General features: G+C 34.2%; 1 protein-coding gene across 1 annotated transcript in view; it reads left to right on the plus strand.

Moving 5' to 3' along the window:
* Window positions 1-21694, plus strand: part of ctnnbl1 (catenin, beta like 1) — a 50375-nt gene that overhangs the window by 27924 nt on the left and 757 nt on the right. The window contains exons 12-15 of the mRNA XM_016568100.1: window positions 4203-4300; window positions 6497-6577; window positions 12301-12438; window positions 12517-12589. Of these exons, the coding sequence (XP_016423586.1) occupies window positions 4203-4300; window positions 6497-6577; window positions 12301-12438; window positions 12517-12589 (390 nt within the window). The remainder of the gene's footprint in view (window positions 1-4202; window positions 4301-6496; window positions 6578-12300; window positions 12439-12516; window positions 12590-21694) is intronic.

The raw sequence follows: 21694 nt of genomic DNA on the forward strand, positions 1-21694 counted from the left end.
TTTTATTAATTATAATTTATAAATTAATATTTACATTTTTCTTTTTTAATTTAAATTAAATTATATATATTATATATATAATTTTTTTATCAGGTACTCATTATAAATTCCTTATTACAAATGATAGAAAATCACTTTACAGTGTATTTATTTTTAATTATGAAAATGTTAATGACTCTCAAATTACATATCACACTATATCACTGAAGCAAAAAATGGTCGAATTAAACTTTTTCCCATTCTTTCTATTTTCATTTAGCCTTCAGTTATCAAGCTAACAGCTTACGTCCTTTGAACGGTTTCTCTTACTCCTTTATGTTCGTCCCACATAAAGTAGCGCCCCCTACTGGACATTCCGCCGCATTCACGACCCGCCAGCCAATTGCCTTTCTCTCTGTTGCCATGGCGACCCGGAGTGATGTAGTCGGGTAGCCGAGTCCTCTTTCCTGTGTGTAATGATGACAAAAGCTTTCCCGCGGCAGAGCTACGAGATAACGCACTTATCTCAGACCTCTAGCTTGCACCTCTCTCCTCTCATCCGCTCCCTGTGGCTGTATTCCTCACCCCAGACACTTTATTCTGCCGCTAATAACGTTGGTTTTTTTCTTCCCTCACTCCTGGTGGCCGCGCTCCCCAGAGTCGCCTTGAAGACCTGCGACATCGCAGTGCTGACCGAGCGCTTCCTCTCACATCTGTTGATTAATGCGTCGCCTCCGTTTACCGGCAATAGGATGCGTAATGTGTTGGTTAAGAGATGCACGCGAACTGATGTTTAAACTCATTTGTATTCAGCGCTGGCGAATTCCGAGGCCAAATTAAATAGTTTTATCAAGGCCGTCTGATTATGGGTTGTGAGTGCTTGTGCGAGATAGTGTTTAAATATTGATTTTTAACCTGAAGAAGAACGACTTTCATGGACGCGCTGTTATAGAAGACGTTAAATGTTGTTTGGTACAGTATAACCATCATCAAACACAATAAGTGAAGTTCAATTGACGTAGAAGGGCATTGGCGTTAAAGGAATAGTTCAGCCAAAAATTAAAATTTGCTGAATTTTTATTCACCCTCAGGCCATCCAAGATGTAGATGAGTTTGTTTCTTCATCAGATTTGGAGAAATGTATAATTGTATCACTTGCTCCTCTGCAGTGAATGGGTGCCGTCAGAATGAGAGTCCAAACAGCTGATAAAAACATCACAATAATCCACAAGTCTCAAGTCCATCAGTTAACGTCAAGTGAAAAGCTGCGTTAAACAAATTCATCATTAAGACTTTTTAACTTTAAACTGTTGCTTCTGGCCAAAAAAATGAGTCCACAATCCATAATAACGCTTCCCCCAGTGAAAAAGTACATCCCTTGTCCTCTCACATCCATTAAAGAAGTTAACTGATGGACTGGAGTCGTGTGGATTATTTGTGGATTTCTGTGATGTTTTTATCAGCTGTTTGGACGCTCATTCTGATGGCACCCATTGACTACACAATGCTACATTTCTCCAAATCTGATGAAGAAACAAACTCATCCTAATCTTGGATGGCCTGAGTGCGAGTACATTTTCAGCTAATTTTAATTTTAGGATGAACTATTTCTTTAACAAGTTGTGGTTTTCTTCTTTTGCAGTCCCTGAGTTTCGAGTGATGCACTCATTCTTACTGTACAGTCCCGCTTGAAGGCAAACAAGCCGTCAGATCAGATTTGTGGTTGCGTCTGATGTCTTGTTGCACGTTGTTTGGCTCCGCTCTAATGCTTCTTCATTAGTGTGTTTTTATAGGCGACAGCAGCATGTGAAGACCTTCATACACTTCACTCCACGTTCATTAAAGCTTTTAGTGCAGCCTCGTATTTTCCATTTGCAGCAGTTATCTCCAGCATTTCTCGTTTTATGTCTTTAAGTAAATTATAACTTTTGGCTCTGTGTGGATGCTTTCTATAAAACCGTTTTTAAAAAGTAGAAGAAAATTGATGTGGCAGTAACGAAATTTAAAATGTTATGATTTCTATTTTAAATAAACTGTTCTTTTTACATTCATCAAAGAATCATAAAAATAAAATCTATCACTTTTTCCACAAAAAATAAGCAGCAGCACAACTGTTTTCAACATTGATAATAATCAGAAATGTTCTTTGAGCAGCAAATCAGCATATTAGAATGATTTCTGAAGATCATGTGACACTGAAGACTGGAGTAATGATGGTGAAAATTCAGCTTTGATCACAGGAATAAATCACATTTTTACATCTATTCAAATAGAAAATGGCTATTTTGAGTTGTAATAATATTTCACAATTTTACTGTATTTTAATCAAATAAATGATGCCTTGGTGAACAGAAGAGACTTCTTTCTAGGGCTGCAAAGCGATTAGTCACAATCAATCTATTCAAAATAAAAGTTTATGTTTACATACTATATGTGTGTACTGTGTATATTTATTATGTATATATAAATACACACACATACATGTGTATATATTAAAATAAAAATGTTAGATTTATATGTAAAATATTTATATTTATATATAATATAAATTATATACAAGAGTTTACATACAAATACATACAAATATATATATTTAATATATATACATATATGTACAATATATATACACTACCATTCAAAAGTTTGGGATCAGTAAGACTTGTAATGTTTTTTAAAGAAGTCTCTTCTGCTCATCATTTATTTGATCAAAAATACAGAAATAAAACATAATCTTGCAAAATGTTATTACAATATAAAATAATGATTTCTATTTTAATATCCTTTAAAATATAATTTATTTCTGTGATGCAAAGCTGAATTTCCATCAGCCATTACTCCAGTATAAAGTCTCACATGATCCTTCAGAAATCATTCTAATATGCTGATTTATTATTAGAATTATCAATGTTGGCAACAGTTGTGCTGCCAAATATTTTTTTTTTGGAAACCGCGATACTTTTTTCAGGATTCGTTGCTGAATAAAAAGTTAAAAAGTACAGCATTTATTCAAAATATAAATCTTTTCTAACAATATAAATCTTCGCAATCACTTAACAATTTAACACATTCTTGCTGAATAAAAGTTTTAATTTCTTTAAAAAAAAAAGAACGAATAAAAATTTACTGACCCCAAACTTTTGAACGGTAGTGTATATTGTTAGAAAATATTTCTATTTCAAATAAATGCTCTTCTTTTTAACTTTTTATTCATCAAAGAATCCTGAAAAAAAGTATCACAGGTTCCAAAAAAAATATTAAGCAGCACAACAGCACTGTTTCCAGCACTGATAATAAATCAGCATATTAGAATGATTTCTGAAGAATCATGTGACACTGAAGAAAGTATCACGGGTTCCAAAAAAATATGAAGCAGCGCAACAGTTTCCAGCACTGATAATAAATCAGCATATTAGAATGATTTCTGGAGAATCATGTGACACTGAAGACTGGAGTAATGATGATGGAAATTCAGCTGTGCATTACAGGAATAAATTACATTTTAATGTATATTAAAATAGAAAAACTTTATTTTACATCATAATAATATTTCACAATATTACATTTTTTCCTGTATTTTTGATCAAATAAATGCATCTTGATAAGCATAAGAAACTCCTTTAAAAAACATTAAAAATCGTTCTGATCCCAAACTTTTGAACGGTAGTGTATATATGTGTGTGTGTTTATATATACGTAATAAATATACACAGTACACACGCATATAGTATGTAAACAAACTTATTTTGAATCGATTAATCGCAACTAATCGTTTTGCAGCCCTACTTCTTTCAAAAACATAAAAAAAATCTCTTCTGATCAGTAGTTTATAAAACCCACAAGCCTTATAAAAGTGATTCAAGAAAAGTCAAGATTGAAATCACCCAGACAGCAAAAGGAGTGCTAGAAAATGTCTTCATAACTCAGTTTGTTCTGCAGTTTCTTAAGTCAACTTTACAGTCGCTTCTGCACTGCTTTTGATCAGCTGCAATCACTCTGACAGCTACAAGAGAAAGTTGGAATCGTACTTTTTAAAACTGCAGGAGAACTTGTATGAACCGAGGACGTCTAATCTCTTATGTTTGCGGCCGGTTTCATGTTCTCAGTCTAGAAGAGCAGATTGCTGTCACCTCCCACTCATTGCTCTGTGCTTTTACTTCATGTAATGTGAATGATGACACGAGTGTGTTAAATCAGGACACTAAAGCCTTGTTTTCTTCTGGCAGAGCATGTGTGCTCCATCATCGCCTCCATGCTGAGGAACCTCAAAGGGCAGCAGAGAAGTCGTCTCCTCAGCAAGTTCACGGAGAACGACTGCGAGAAGGTAAAAATAAGACAGCTGACGGTACGGCTTTATTATCTTCTGCTTCTAAAAACGGCGGAGTGACGACAAAAGAGCGCTTCAGGATAGTTGGCTGGCAGATGGGTTTAATGCTGCCATAAAGATAATATAGACTGTTTCTAGCGTTTAGTCAGAACATGCTGTGCTTCTTTCTGACCATTTAAAAAGAAATGTTGTGCTTTAAAATTGTAATAATTGTAACATTTTAAATACGTTCTGAACTGTTAACAAGTTCTGCAATTTAAACTTTTATCACTATCATCTTTTCATTTCGCTTTCTTTTTTATGCATTGATACTTTTGTTTTTTGCTTTTCAATAGTATGTTTGTTTTTTGTTGGATGTGTTTCATTTATTTATAATTAATTAATTTGCTAGTTGTTTTGTATACTCTTTTGTTTATTCATTCTTTTAATTCTTTGAGACCTACATTTGTTCTTTGTTTCATTCATTGGTTTAATTTTTTGTTTTGTTATTTTCGGTTGGTTTTTGTTGGTTCTCTTTCTTTTATTTGTTCATTTATTTTCTGTTCATACTTTTATTCATCATATCATCATCATTTTGGTTTGTTCACCCATTTTCATTTATTCTTCTCTGTTCTTTCATTGAGTGTTCTTTATTTCCTTCAGTTTTGTTTTGCTTTTGTGCACTCTTTTCAATTTTGGGATTTTGGGATATTTTTCTTTAAAATCTTTTAGTTTATCATTTATTGTCGGTTTCTTCATCCTTTTTTGCTTTTTGTTTTTTCATTTGTTATTTATTTCATGCCATTTTGTTTTGTTTGCTCTTGTTGGTTGATTTTTGTTTTTCTCTTTTGTTTATTATTGTTTTTTATTCATTATTTGATAAATTCCTTCAATCTATAATTTATTTCTCTTTTGATTTGTTAGTTTGTTCATCCATTTTCATTTGTTCTTTTGTTTGTTCTTTCGTTTGGTGTTCTTTATTTCCTGCCGTTTTGTTTGCTTGTTTGTTGGTTTTTGTTTTCTCTATTTCTTCTTTTGTCCATTTGTTAGTTTATTTCTTCTTTTTTTCCAGTTTGTTGCTTTTTGATCCTTTTTGGTTGCTCTTTTGTTCTTTATTTCCTGCCGTTTTATTTTGTTTTGTTTGCTCTTGGTTCTTTTGTTGTTCTCTATTTCCTTTTTGCTTTGTTGGTTTGCGGTTTTGTTTTCTCTTGTTGGTTTCTTTTTGTTCTTCTCTTTTTTTGTTTGTTTATTTCATTTGTTGCTCCTGCCATTTTGAGTTTTTACTCTTGAAGAAGTAATTTCTTATTCAATTTGGTTTGTTTACCTTTTTTCATTTATTCTTTTGTTTGTTCTTTATTTCCTGCCATTTTGTTTTGTTTGCTCTCGTCTGTTCTTTTCATTCTTTTTTTTTTTTTCATTAGTTCTTTATTTTCTTTGTTTTGTCGGTTTACTGTTTTATTCAAACTTGTTGGTTGGTTTTGTTCATTCTTTTTCTTCCTTTTCGTTCATTTGTTTTTATTCATCTCTTTATTAATTCTTTTAGTCTCTTGTTTGTCAATGCTTTTTTGTTTATTCTTTCATTTATTTATTTCCTTCCATTTTGTGTTATTTTCTTGCTGTTTTATTTGCTCGTCTGTTGGTTTTTGTTCTCTCATTTTGGCTCTTTTCTTTCCTCTTGCTTGTTTTCTTGGCTTTCTCTCTCTCTCTCTCTCTCTCTCTCTCTCGTTGTGTCGTTCAGTCGTGCATCAGTATAATGTTTCATGCCGGTGTTGTTTGGACTGTTTTCTCCTGTGTCCTGTGTTATACGTCTCCTTTAGTCTCTGTCGGGGGTCTCCATACATCACCTGGACGGACATGTGTGCTGTTATCGCTCAGCAGTCACTACTCTTAAAATAACCCTCACAGTCCTGCCGGGGCCTGTTTCATCACTCTGACAGCAGCAGTGCATTATTGGTAGTTTCTGGAGCTAAAAGATTTCGGCCATATGGGCGTCATGCCTCGCTTCTGTTCGTCTTCAGATTGTCACAGGAATTGCTGGAAAGGGGATGACGAATGCTTCTGCTTGTCTTTAAATAACACAGCCGCCATCCGTCTTGTTCGCCGCAGTTAAATATGAAAGTCATTCACATAATGCAAATGTGGGTCCTAAAGCACATCTCTGGTGTGTTTGGGTGCATTTGTAACGCGCTCACCCTCGTTCGCTCTCTTCTGCAGGTCGACAGACTCATGGAGCTGCATTTTAAGTACCTGGAAGCCGTTCAGCTCGCAGACAAGAGGATCGAAGGAGAGAAGCACGTAAGATTCACACACACACACACACACACACACTCATATATATTTAAGTTATACTATTTTTAAAATAATTTTAATTACACTATTCTTTTCTTTTTTTTTACAAATCTCTTCTGCTCACTAAGACTGCATATATTTGTTTACAAAAAATACAGTAAAATTGTGAAATATTATTACAATTTAAAATAACTCTCTTCTTTGTGAATATTTAATTTAATTTGTAATTTGTTTCTGTGATGCGCAGCTGAATTTTCAGCATCATTCCTCCAGTCTTCAGTGTCACATGATCTTCAGAAATCATTCTAATATGCTGATTTGCTGCTCAAGAAACATTTCTGATTATTATCAATGTTGAAAACAGTTGCGCTGCCAAATATTTTTGTGGAAACCGTGATACATTTATTACAGATTCTTTCATAAATAGTTTAAAAGAACAGCATTTGTTTGAAATATAAATCTTTTGAAACGTTAACGAATCTTTTGAATACATGTCTTTACTGTCACTTTTGGTCAATTTAATACGCCATTGCTGAGTGAAATATAACCACGCTATATTGATTATATCACAAAGGTGATCAGGACCCCGATGTGAATCTGCCTGATAAATCGTACTTTAATCATGATCACGATTGCTGCTTCTCTCAATTATAGCATAATCATCTGTGATATTTACCCGCCATTTGCGTTTGCATTGGGAACAAGCCTGAAACAAGCTTTCATGGTTGCGGTTGCCAGATTTTAAGAGCCCTCGAAACGCATTTGGGCTTGTTTTAGGCTAGTTTTGAGTAGCAATTGGGCGGGTTTTGTTGTGAAAACCTGGCAACCCTGCTTTGCAGAGATGTTTTAATGGTATCAACAGTTCAAACTGGATTGAATTAAATCGATTCAGTTCTCTAATTCAAAGATTCACTTGCATCATCACTCAAACAAAGTTGTTTGTTGCTTAATTTTACATGACCAGCAAAACCACTGAGCAGTTTGTGAATGTTCAATATGCCGCTCAGCTCTTGTTTCAGGTCTTTGTGCAGGTGTGTCGATTTAAAACCATCTCCTCTCTCTGTGTGTGTGTGTGTGTTTCCCATCCACCTTATCTGACTTTCTGCTCTGCGTCGTCTTCAGAGGCCTATAAATCGTCTCTCAGAAGCGGTGACAGGAATATGACCGTGGAAATGTCTGCTCTTGTTTCGCGCCCGTCGACTGAGCGCACCAGCACTCCCTGCAGATGGAACAGTGTTCGAGGCTTTCTCCGAGCGCTATAAAAGTATATCACCCATAGCAGAGCCCTTGTTTAAAAACGCCTCGGAGTGCTGTCAGCGCCGCACTCATGTCAACCCGTCTCGCCTTCTTTTATTGCCTAATGACAGCTACAAATTCTCTCCGAATTGCATTTCCTAAACACAGACCCCCATAAACCCTCTCTGCGTTCGGTCTGCTCGTCTCCTGCTCTTCTCGTTTTGCCGCAGCGCCCCACATGCGCGCACACACGCACAAGGCTCTTTGGGAAATCTCGAAAGGATCCACGGAGGAAGTGCTGGCAGGGTGTGCTCGGATTAATTTAGTCTCGGCGTGTCCCGTGAGACTCAATCACAGGTCCTGGCGCTGCTTTGTTCTGCCTGTCATATTAACACCTGTGCCAGTCTGCAGTTCTCCAACAGGAAGTGACTAAAAATCGCTCTGTTTCCCGGAGGTGAAGCTGCTTGTTATTTGCACTCGTGTAATTGACTTGCCGAAGGCTGTGCCTCTGTAACGAGACTTGAATAACACCTGTAAAAGATCGAAACGCTTGACAGCGTGATGACGATGAACATATTTTTTTGCACACTCTTTAAATCAGTCCTTAAGTAGGAACTGAAATTCCTTAAATTAACATGTGTTACTTGTCCTATTTTGCTTAATTCAACAGTGCACAGTATTAATGTATGTATGTACTTAATATATACATATATTATATTCATATACATTTAATATAAATGTATAGCTAATTTTTAAAACATTTATTTAAAATATGAAAATTAAGTTAAATATGTATATATATGTGTGTGTATATTTATATATATGAACATATATGCATGAACATATATATATATATATATATATATATATTTAATATGAATATATAGCCTATTTACAATAACATTTATTTATTTTAAATATTAAAATTAAATTAAATAATGTATGTATGTATGTGTATATATTAGTGCTGTCAAACCTTTAATCGCGATTAATCACATCCAAAATAAGTTTTTGTTTGCATAATATGTGTGTGTACTGTGTATATTTATTATGTATATATAAATACATACACATACGTTATATATTTAAAAAATATTTACATGTCTATTTATATTCATATAATTTATATTATAAATAAATATATTTAAACATAAACATATTTTTCTGAAATATGTACATGCATGTGTGTGTATTTATATATACATAATATACACAGCACATATACATATATTATGTAAACAAAAACTTTTATTTTGGATGCGATTAATCACGATTAATCATTTGACAGCACTAATATATATATAATTACAAGAAATTACAAATAATGTGATATGTACGTTACAATACTATATATTAGGGCTGTCAGTTTAACGCATTAACTTAATTAGTTATGAAAAAATAACGCAATTAAAATATTTTAACGCAGTTAACGCACTGGCCCCGCCCCCAAACCTGTACGTCATCTTACATTCCATTCAGTTGACTGTTGACAAATATGACGCAGGGCAACAACTTCATAAATGCAGTTATGCACTAAAATTCAAGATATTGAATTGAAAAAATGCCCCTGTATGAGTTTTTGTCTCATATTTATATCGTAAGTGATATTACACGAGCGGCGAAGTGCTGTTTTTGTCACGAAGAACACGAGTGCAAATGTGATTTTATACAACAGTTCAGTAAATAAGAAGTTAATATTGTGTTAAATATTAAAGCCACAGCAGAACTGTTGTGCATCTCCGTGCAACAATTTCTGAATGAATCCTTGAATCGTGTGAACCAATGATTCAATAGCCTATTCATAAAGTGAACCGTTTACTTCATTCCTGAATGAATCAGCCGTTTGAACTGCTGGTAGTTTTAGTTTCTTCTTTAGAGTATCATTTAATTTATTAAAAAAAAAAATAATAAAACTACTACTTGCAAGTTGATTTAAATGAAACATTAACATATTTCTGGTCTTAATTTGCTTGATTCATCAGTCCACATTATTTTAAATAAAAGAAAGTTTGTCTTTTTAATCTTTTATCAAAATGTAATTAACTTGCATGGCCACTGAAACAACTTTTCTTTTAAGCTAGCATCAGCAAGGTCGCACAGACTCTGTTGGTTAATGCTAACCAATAGCCAAATAGCTATTTAATCATTGTTTTAGGCTGCTGTTATAGAGAATTTTATGAAACCTTCATGAGACACAATACTGTTCATTTAATAAAATTTTACATTTACGCATTTGGCAGATTCTTTATTCAAAGTGACTTGTATTGCATTCAATGCATACATTTTAAAAGCTCATGCAACCCTGAGAAGCGAACCCATGACTCATATTGTTACATGCTCTACATTTTGAGCTACAGGAATGAATGAATGCTTGATTTGAAAAGGAAAGGCCACTATTGAGACGCTCTGCAAGGTGAACTTGACCTTCATCCTGCTCAGAAATCCCACTTTTCCCAATGCAAATCATTTTGAATGGATAAAATCACATGCTGTCCACAAGAGTTGCATTGAATGTGATTTGACATGTTCTGTTTTTTTGGACAACGTCTGAATGGTTTTGGCACAATCTAAGCGTGGTTCTCTCAGAAAGCCTCTCGCCACGATCAGAGCCACGTTCTGTGTGTCTTCAGCAGCCCGTGACGGCCAGCTCTTGCCAGCCTGCTGTTCCTAAGGCATTCCCTTTGTGTTCACAAGCCTTTCTGCTCGTGCACACTCTCACACGCGTGAGCTTGCCAGCGTTTTATGCTCGAAAAGATTGAAATCCCCTGGAGAGAGGCCAATGTCAATCGCCGCAATTATGGCACTCAACAAATGCCAAGCATCTTTGTCCCTTTAGATTCGGCTGCAGGTGCTGAAAAGCTGAAGTGTGAGAAAAAATCACCTTTTTGAAGTGATCTGAGATCATTATCCAGAGCCTTTTGAACATGCATGGAGCTGCGGATCAATCACTGCATGTGGTTTTCTTGCTAATCAATATGCATGTATTAGGTTGGCTTGAGAAAGACAACCTACTGATCTACTATTTAAGCTGCTGCTTCTAAGACTACATTTTAATTATATTATTAATTTAAATTTAAATTAGGATTAATAATTTTAAAATGTATCTCCTCCTAGAACTCAGGTCATACCTTCAGACTGGTCTGACTCGGGTTGCTGTATCTTTTCTAACTGATCGGACGAAAATTTCCATAGACTTTCATTGAGGGGGTCAAAACTTTTGTACAAAAGACTTTTGCAAAGACTTATCGCGTGTTTAAGCGGTCTATCACCAGCAAAGCTTAATGACTGTCCTATAGGACAACATGTTAAATGCTAGGAACATGCTAATTCATGGTAGTAGCATGAAATAGCATGCAAGCAACATGTTAAAACTTGGTAGAAACATGTTAACAACATCCTAATCATGCTAACAACACTGTAATTGTTGTTAAAATGTTAATCATGCTAAAAACACTAGCAGCATGCATATCATGATAGGAACATGCTAACAACGTGCTAATCATAACAACATGTTAATTGTGCTAGAAACATAAGCATGATAAAAACATGCTAACAGCATACTAATCATGCTTACAACATGGTAATTGTGCTAGAAACATGTAATTATCACGTTAGAAACATGCTAGAAACATGTTAATTATGCTAAAACAGCCAAGCAACATGCTAATCATAAAATAAACATGTTAACAATGTGCTAATAATACTAACAACACAGTAATTGTGCTAGAAACATGTAATTATCATGTTAGAAACAAATGCTAGCAACATGTTAATCGTGCTAGAAACATGTTAGCAACATGCTAATCATGATAAAAACATGCTAACACTAATTGTGTTAGAAACATACTAGCAACATGTTAATTATGCTAAAACATCCAAGCAACATGCCAATCATAAAATAAACATGTTAACAATGTGCTAATAATACTAACAACACAGTAATTGTGCTAGAAACATGTAATTATCATGTTAGAAACATATACCAGCAACATGTTAATTATGCTAAAACATCCTAGCAACATGCTAATCATAAAATAAACATGCTAACAATGTGCTAATCATACTAACAACACAGAAATTGTGCTAGAAACATGCTAGCAACATGTTAGAAATATGTTGACAACGTTCTAATCATACTAACAACACAGAAATTGTGCTAGAAACATGCTAGCAACATGTTAGAAATATGTTGACAACGTTCTAATCATACTAACAACACAGAAATTGTGCTAGAAACATGCTAGCAACATGTTAGAAATATGTTGACAACGTTCTAATCATGCTAACAACACTGTAATTGTGCTAGAAACAAGTTAGCATCATGCTAGCAACATGCTAATCATGTTAACACAGTGCTATCATAATCTATGTAAACTTTCAAACTTGCTTCAGACTTTGAGGCTAGGCTTTTTCAAGCCAACCTTAAAGTTTGTTACCAAATTTTACTAATCTAGTTTATTATTAAGTGTCTAATGGTCATTTATAAATTTCAGGATATGGTTCGTCGTGGAGAGATAATCGACGATGCGATGGACGATGAGTTTTATCTGCGGCGGTTGGACGCCGGACTCTTCGTCCTTCAGCTCCTCTGTTATATCATGGTGGAGATCTGTAACGCTGGCGTTCCTCAGGTACGTTACCATCCTTTCATGTGTGATTAAAGCTGAATGTTTTTAATTCTGCATGCTGAAATGTGTTTTCTCTTCCAGTTACAGCAGAGAGTCCATCAGATCCTCAATCTCAGGGGAGGATCCGTCAAAATAGTCTGTCATATAATGAGAGGTAAGATTACAAATGATTTCAAAAGCTTATGTCAACATATAAAGACAAAATATACTTAGCATACATAAAATTAAGCCTATTTGTATGACCCTTAGGATTTTTGTGCACAGTGACATTATTTTCATAACCGTTAAATGTATATTCCACCCAAATTTTTGTTACTGTAATGCATCAGCTTATTTTATTTTAGTGTTTTTCATTATTTTCACTGGTTATTCTCATTCAATTCTGATTACTGTACTAATACGGTAAAAATATTGTAATACATTTCTTAATTTTATTTTTTACGTAAATATAATGTATTTTTTTATTTTAATTTGAATAATATGGCATTATTTCTGTGCACTACACTAGTAAGAATGAAAATATTGTGGCATTACAATAATGAGATATTGTGGGGTAATTGTGTTTAATTGTCATGAAAATATGTTTCAATGCAATATATACTGTGTGTGTATATATATATGTATATATACATAGTGCTGTCAAACGATTAATCGTGATAAATCGCATCCAAAATAAGTTTTTGTTTATGTAATATATGTATGTGTACTGTGTTTATTTATTATGTATATATAAATACACACACATACAGTATATATTTTGAAAATATTTACATGTATATATTTATATAATTTATATTATATGTAAATATATTTAATATACAAATATAGCAATTTTTCTTAAATATATACATGCATGTTTGTGTATTTATATATACGTAATAAATACAGTACACATACATATATTATGTAAACAAAACGTTTATTTTGGATGCGATTAATCGTTTGACAGCACTATATATATATATAACTAATATCTAAATTGAATCAAACCAGTGTTATTTACACTGATGTTAGTATAGTTTAAATATTTTAATAGTTTATGTTTCTCTATTTGTTCTATTATTTTCTTATATTTTATTGTATTATTGTTTATTATAATATTTTTATATTATTTATTATAATGTTTATTATTCTATATTTATTGATTATAATACAAAATTGTATTATATTATTTTTCTATTATTTGTCACTTATTTTAGTACATTAAATTAAATAAAACGAGAAATGTTGCCTTGGCAACTAGCTGGAATAAAAAGATTTTTATATTTTATTTTTAGTTTGGTTAACATCTGTATTATTTCAAGATTGTCTTAATTTTAGTTTGTTAACTGTAATAATGCGGTTAATCTCAAAATGGCTGATTTACTGAATCACTCTTGAGTGTTATGTTGATCTGTCTAGACTTCTAAACCTTTAGCACTTGAATCTGTAGATGTTGATGAGTTCACTAGTGGTTTTCTCAGTAGTTCAGTCTCAGGCTAAAGCGTATAAAGTAGCACTTCTCGTCAGGCATCAGGTGGATGGTGTTTAGCCGTTCATGAACACATGTCCGCAGGCCATCAGCACACCGCAGCGCTGAAGCAGATTCCCTGTTGCTAAAGGTTTGCTGTGCGCTGCTGTGTATTTCCCTCTTTATTTCCTCTCGCCCCTCCATCCTTTCTCTCTCTTTCTCGATATGAGTTGTTCGGCTTCGCCCACTCTTCAGCCCAGAGCACCTTGATTAAGTCTTGACAGCTTTCTATTTCTCTCTCTCTCTTTTGCGCTGACTTTCCTTCTTTTTTCCTCCACTGCTACTCTTTCATACTTCACTCAGTATTTCTCTTGGGAAGAACCCGACTCTCTTGATTTTATTTTTATGAAAGTTTAGTGAACAGTGTGCTGTCTGGAGGAACTTTCCAGCTGTCCTGTCCCGTATCTGTATGACGGGAGATGGGCGATCAAATATTGACAATAAATTTGTGAGGATTTTGTTGGCGATGTAAAATTGAGTATTACAGTGCATTGCTATTCAGCCATTAAGTTTCCTGATGTTTTTTTTGTCTTGCATCTTGTAATTAATAGTGTTAAGATAGAGATGCTTTAGTAAAATAAATTATTTTGATTCATTTCATTGAATCAGTGAATTGATATGGCTTTTTAGTATATAATAAAAGAAATAATATATATGTAAACATATATACTATATATAAATTTCATGTTTAACTGTTGTAAAAAATGTGTTTGTGTATGTATATATATATATATTTATTTATATATGTGTGCATATATATATATATATATGTGTGTGTGTGTGTAAAAATAAAATAGAGCAAATATACATTTGAATTTTAATGACGTTTTATAAACAATTTACACATACATATTGTATATAAATTTGATGTATTAACATTTAACATTACATTTATATATATATTGTGTGTAAATTATTTCATTTATAAAAATTGTGTATATATATTTACATAACACTGAATATTATTTACAAAAATGTTCTGTATAATATTCACAAAAATAGAAAAAAAACATTTTGTTATATGAAACATATATATGCACACACACATATATACATATATAAAAAGCACAACCCCTTTCTTTCTGCACTTGTTAAATTCTGCACTTCCTCATTATTAATGATTCATCGGGGGAGGACGTTCCCACCTGAACTCTGCTGTAGCTGGTGACAGAGATGAAAACAGCGGGCTGTAACTCTGGCTGCTCGTTTAGAGAGGCGGTCGAGGGTGTTCAAAGACGGAAGCATTGCTCTTTAGAAGGTGCTGTTCATGTGAGCTTATTTTTAGCCCTTTCAGACTGTCCATTCACCGCAGATTCTCGAAGATGTTCGGATTTTACATGCAACATATTTAAATTCAAACATATTAGAATTGGAAATGCATAATATTTGGTGATATTTGTCATATTTAGGCCTGTTGTGATTGATTAATCGTCTGATTGTGGCTATTCGATCTAATCACAATTGTGCAGATTAAATTTCAGTCACATTTTGCCATCCAAATGTGGCAAATTTAAGTGCTGAAAGCAATACCACCAACTGCACAATATTCTAATTATATTTATACAATTATATTATACCTAATTATATTATAAATGATATTATTTTTATAAATTGTATTATAAATAATTTTCATAGCATTGAAGTGAATCATACAGGTCTTTTTTATTATTATATTACAATTCCAAGTAAAAAATAACTTCAAAACAATATTAAATAATTATTTGCAATTATCTGTATGATTATTGTCAGCAAAAATCCATGACCATTATATTATATTGATTTATTCTATTATAAATAGTTACATAAATATTATTAATTTTCACTGCATTAAAGTAAATCATACAGGTCTATTTATATTTTTATTTTATTATATTTATATGTGATAGAAAAAGTTAAAAAAAAAACTTATCAGACTTACATGTAGTAACACTATCAAAACAAAATTAAATCGTTAATCGCAATTATTTGTATGACAATTGTGAGCATAAAATTCATGATCGTAATACATTTATTAAAATATATGATAAATTAGTATATAAATTGTATTAATTTTCACAGCATTAGAGCAATTTTTCTGAAAGTTAATCATCAGAACAAAATTCATATTATATTTATTAAATTGTTATAAATAGTTACATAAATATTAAGTTTCACAGCATTATAGCAAATAATGCTAGTCTATTTTTTATTATATTATATATTATATATGATTCAAAATCAAAAATGCATTTAAGCTTACACTAAGTAACATGAACAAAACAGAATTAAATTGTTAATCGCAATTATTTGTATGACAATTAAACGTTAGCACTAATCTCATGATCTATTTATCTTGCTTATATTTAGCTTTTTTAATTTTCTATCTGATTAGGAACCTCAATTTAAGCCAATTTTCAAAAATACTATGTAGTTTTCAATCTTTACTACTGCACATTCAAATATTTGGATGATTTTGATTTTCTTCAGAACCTACTGAAAGTCTTAGTTGTGATTTGGCAGCTTTTATTGCGTCCCTCACACTAGTGGTCAAAGACTGGCCGGTCCTGCGGCGTGTGGAGGAGTGTGACGGGTCGGCTCTCAGCTGCTGGAGGAGTGTGAAAGCGTCTCTGGGCTGCTGGTGTGGGCCGGATCCGTGCCCTGGCCGGGTGAGAAATTGAAATTTTCACCTGGCCTCTGTAGCAGCTGCGGTCGTGTCAGACGGGCGAGCGTGTGCCAGGTCCCTGCAAATGTGCTTATGCGGTATTAAACGCAATCACGGGAAAAATGAAAACAAATGTTACAGGAGGAATTAGACAGGTTGCGTTTGCTCTGCGGTTTAACTGTCATCGCGGTTTGTTTGCTGGTTTGGCTGATGGAAATGTTTCAGTGCACCGTAGGAAAACACTGTGATTGTTTTGGGTTGGACAGATGCCTAAAAAGTGTTCATGTCTTTCTATATCTCTGCCGTTCTCTCTGTCTGTCGTTCTGTCTATATGCCTACCTGTGTCGTTCTATCTGTCTGTCTGCCGTTCCGTCTGGGTCTATCTATCCATCCATATCATTCTATCTATCGGTCTCTCTGTCTGTCATTCTCTCTATCTGTCTGTCATTCTATCTCTCTGTCTGTTGTTTCATCTGTCTGTCATTCTATCTGTCTGTCTGCCGTTCCGTCTGGGTCTATCTATCCATCCATATCATTCTATCTATCTGTCTCTCTGTCTGTCATTCTATCTCTTGTTCTGTCATTCTCTCTATCTGTCTGTCATTCTATCTTCTGTCTCTCGTTCTATCTGTCTGTCATTCTATCTGTCTGTCTGCTGTTCCGTCTAGGTCTATCTATCCATCCATATCATTCTATCTATCTGTCTCTCTGTCTGTTATTCTGTCTCTCTCTGTCGTTCTATCTATTTGTGTTGTTCTGTCGGTCATTCTATCTCTTGATCTATCTGTCTGTCTGTCATTCTGTCTATATATCTGTATGACTTTCATTCTATCTATCTGTCTGGTGTTCTGTCTTTGTGGTTCTATCTGTCTGTCATTCTGTTTCTCTGTCCTGTTGTTTTATCTGTCTGTCATTCTGTCTCTGTCATTTTATGTCTCATTCTCTCTGTCTGTCATTCTGTCTCTCTGTCTGTTGTTTTATCTGTATGTCATTCTATCTGTTTTGTCTTTGTGGTTCTATCTGTATGTTTGTCTGTGGTTCTATCTGTCTGTCTTTAATATCTCTTGTTCTGTCAGTCTTTATCATTCTATTTGTCTGCCATTCTATCTGTCTTCCTCTATCCATCACTCCTATCATTCGTTTCTATCATTCTATTGTTCTATACATATACATATATATATGTATATATATATATCATTATATTGTTTGTTCTACCTCATTCACTTGATATTTCTGTTCTGTCTACTTTATCCTTCTATTGTTTTATCATTCTATCTGGAATGTGTCTGTTAAATAAGATTGATTAATAAAAGGCCATCATTTTTCAATGGAGAGAATAACTGGAATTTTTACTTAAAGAAACCAGCTGTTGTGCATCCTGCATTTTTGATGAAATGAACAAACCAACTCATTAGTAAAATCACTGCCTTGTTTTGTTGCATGCATATTAGCTAAAAGCATTTGTTGCATAATTTTTTTAAACACTTTTTGGTGTTAGATTTGAGCCAGAGAAGCAACATCTATAACGTCATTGTCAGGGTTTATTGGTAATTTTCTGTAGTTTAACCTAATGCCCATTACCTAGATAAAAAAAATAGCTGCTGCTAAGCAAGAAATCACTGGTAAAAACAGGTTTCATTTGCTGAGTTCGGCGGCGACTGTGTTTTACTGCAGAAATTGGGAAATGAAAACGCCTACAGAAGCCTCGACGCGCTCCAAGGCCGCATTTGAGTCATACAGAGTGTGTCATTCTCTTACATGCGTGACCTTGAGCTGTGTGTACTGGTGTCAGTGGGAAGCGCCTCTGCAGTGGGCTGAAGTTTCCAGCATCTCAGAACTCATAATGGATAATCCCCCTCAAATCATCCAGCATGCAGACTCCCCCAATCCTCCCTCTGTGTTATTTCAGCCGCTTTCTCCAGCCCTCGGGCTTGTGTTTCAATGTGCCACTTTGCTTTTTTCCCTTCTTAAAAAACCCATCTTATTGATTTATTTTTCATTGGGTTTGATCCTCTGTCCCAGGGCTTGAGCAGGGCTTAGAAACTAATCCGAGAGCATGTCTACCTTTACACGCATGCTGCTTGCTGTGTACACTTCCAAAAACACTGTTAAAGTCAGCATGAAATCAAAACGGACCCCATTTACTTTTTTAATGCACATTCCCGGTCTTATTGTGAACGATTTGTCAATGCTCATTTTCATTTTAAAGACAGGTTTTTCTATAGCTCATGCTGCGTTCAAGTCCTCCTGGGACGTTCGTACTTACGAGTTGACAAGTCGTAATTACGACGTCAGGTGCGTTCAAGTCAGTTTAGTCGGCAGAAGATGGCGGTGTACCTTCTTTTAATAAATTACAAGAAAATACAACAGTGTCTGTTAACTCTGCTTATAGAAAATGAAGAGCAAAGAATTCGCATCAGGTGTGTTTTGCGTTTTTAATATTTTTTTTAAGACCAGGATCCCAGTATAACTGATTTTCAGTATCAACAAATGCTAAAATACAGAGCTTAAAAAAAGCTGTTAGCTAAATGCAACATGCAACATGGCAAATCAAAAGATTTTTCACCTATAGGTGCAAAAATTATAGCTTTTTTTTTTACCTGGATTTCATTTTTTACTAGCTGCGTAACAAGAACATGACCAATTTAAGTTTACAGGACAACTAAACTATCAATTTAAACAAAAATTTACCGTCAACTACAGACGTTGCATCCATCGATTCCGCCATGTTTCTCATTGACACGCCCCTAAACTCGGAAACTCGGGGCTTAAAGAAAATTTAGAGTTTCCCACTCGTAATAACGACTTTGTGGTGGCGTTCATGTGCGTTCAACTCGTAAATACGATCTATCCGACATGACTTGAACGCACCATCAAATTGTAGAGCATGTCGCCAGCAACACCAAGGTTATAGGTTCAATCCCAAGGGAATGCAGGAATTGACAACATACTGTACTTTCAGTGCAATGTTTTTATCGCTTTTGATAAAAGCATCTGGCAAATGCATAAATGGTGTTATGTGAAACCGCCTTAATAAATAATCTTTAAAGGAATTGTTCACCTATAAATAGCAGTTCGCTCATTTTGTTTTATTCAACCTCACTTAGTTGCAAACTAGTGTTATTTTAGTATTATTTCTGAACTATTACAGTTTTTGCTAATATATATATATATATATATATATATATATATACTGTATATTTAAAAATATTAAATTTTATTTTATTTGTGTATTTTGGTTTAATTTTTAGTAATATTGTTATTAGCATTTGTCTTTATATACTGTATATACAGCGGATAAAAGAAGTATTGAACACGTCACCATTTTTCCCAGTAAATATATTTCTAAAGGTGCTGTTGACATGAAATTTTCACCAGATGTCGGTAACAACCCAATTAATCCATACATACAAATAAAACAAAACAAATAATTTCAGAAATTAAGTTGTGTAATAAAATGGAATGACACAGAGAAAAAGTATTGAACTACTGAAATGTAGCCTTTTTGCACCTCCCTTTCTTCATGTGTTCAATACCTTTTCTCTGTGTCATTCCATTTTATTACACATAATTTAATTTCCATATGCGTGGGAAGTGGGGGTGCTGAGGGTGCTGCAGCACCCCCGTTTTTTTTCTGTGGGCAATAGTTGGGAATTAAAAAAAAAAATCGGAGTGTCTATTTACACTAAGTGCAAATAGCCCGCCTTGTTGGCAGAGGCTATTTACACTAACTCCACCCACCAACGTGTGATTGGGCTAGTCAACATTACAAAAGACGGTCATCAATCATCAGATTCAGTGGCGTAGATGGTAAAGTTTGTGTCATAGGCCTACTCCTTTTGACGCGATCGACCCGGGTTCGAATCTGCCTTTTGGCGAACTTTTTTTCTCCCTTTTCAAATTTCAAATCACATCAGAAAAGCATTTATTTTTAATAAAAATGAAGGAAATAATCAAAAAGTTGAAAATAAAGTATCGGGTAGGGTTAGGGTAGGTGTAGGGAGGGCTTTTGTCCCAATAAGGTGGCATCCATTTAATAATTTGAATTATAATTAAAATTTACACTCAATAAGTTATTATTGCATACTGTTTTATAATGTATTACAATGCTGAGGTGCAGATAATTGCCACTATTTGCAATAAGTAATTAGCAGAATATCCTGCTATTTTAACATAGTATAAATAGAATCTATAGCTATTTGCACTTAGTGACTAAAAAATACTGCTATTTTCACTTAGTGTAAATAGCCTCTATCTGTATGCTGTTATTTTTTGCATTGAAAACAATGGTGAGGATTTTTTAACTTTTTATTTTATGCAGCTCTTTTCCTTTTTGTGTGAGAAACTGAAATTAGATCTTGGATGATCTTGTTCTCCACTGCAGCTCTCAAATCTAATTCTCCATTCGGCATATTCACACTGTCACAACATGTGCCGAGAACCAATGTTGTTTGCCATCAATGACGTCAAACCTGGCTCAACGTGTCCACATGCTTTTCCTGGAGTCGTAATGCAGATGCTAATGCCATTTCAGAGCTTTAGTGGAGGAGAAGATTTCCAGGTAAAGCTCATTCTGTGTAAAGTTGAGGAGTCTTGTAAGTGTCCTTACTGCGTTCCGAATCACACTGGTCCAGAGCGGTCATAAGAGTCTCATTCTAAGCATATGTTGCTTTTATCGTAGCGTCTGTAGCCCTTTGAGTTCTCGGGCACCGTTCCAGCTCACTGCAGGTTACGAGAAACTGGAGTGTCCCGAAATAGCCAGACCTCAATCAACCCGGCAGATTTGATCTGACTGAGGGACACGCTCTCAAAGGCACACATCAAACGGCCACGGATCTTAAAGCTATTTTCCCGTTTAAAGGGGTCATATGATGCTGCTAAAAAGAACATTATTATGTGTATTTGGTGTAATGAAATGTGTTTATGCGGTTTAAAGTTAAAAAAACACATTATTTTCCACATACTGTACATTATTGTTTCTCCTCTATGCCCCGCCTTTTTGAAACGCGTCGATTTTTACAAAACTAATCGGTCTGAAAAGCGAGGTGTGCTCTGATTGGCCAGCTATCCAATGCGTTGTGATTGGCCGAATACCTCAAGCGCGTGAC

The sequence above is a fragment of the Sinocyclocheilus rhinocerous genome, unplaced genomic scaffold (genome assembly GCF_001515625.1).
Source record: "Sinocyclocheilus rhinocerous isolate Xijiao unplaced genomic scaffold, SAMN03320098_v1.1 scaffold1462, whole genome shotgun sequence".
Classification (NCBI taxonomy): Eukaryota; Metazoa; Chordata; class Actinopteri; order Cypriniformes; family Cyprinidae; genus Sinocyclocheilus; species Sinocyclocheilus rhinocerous.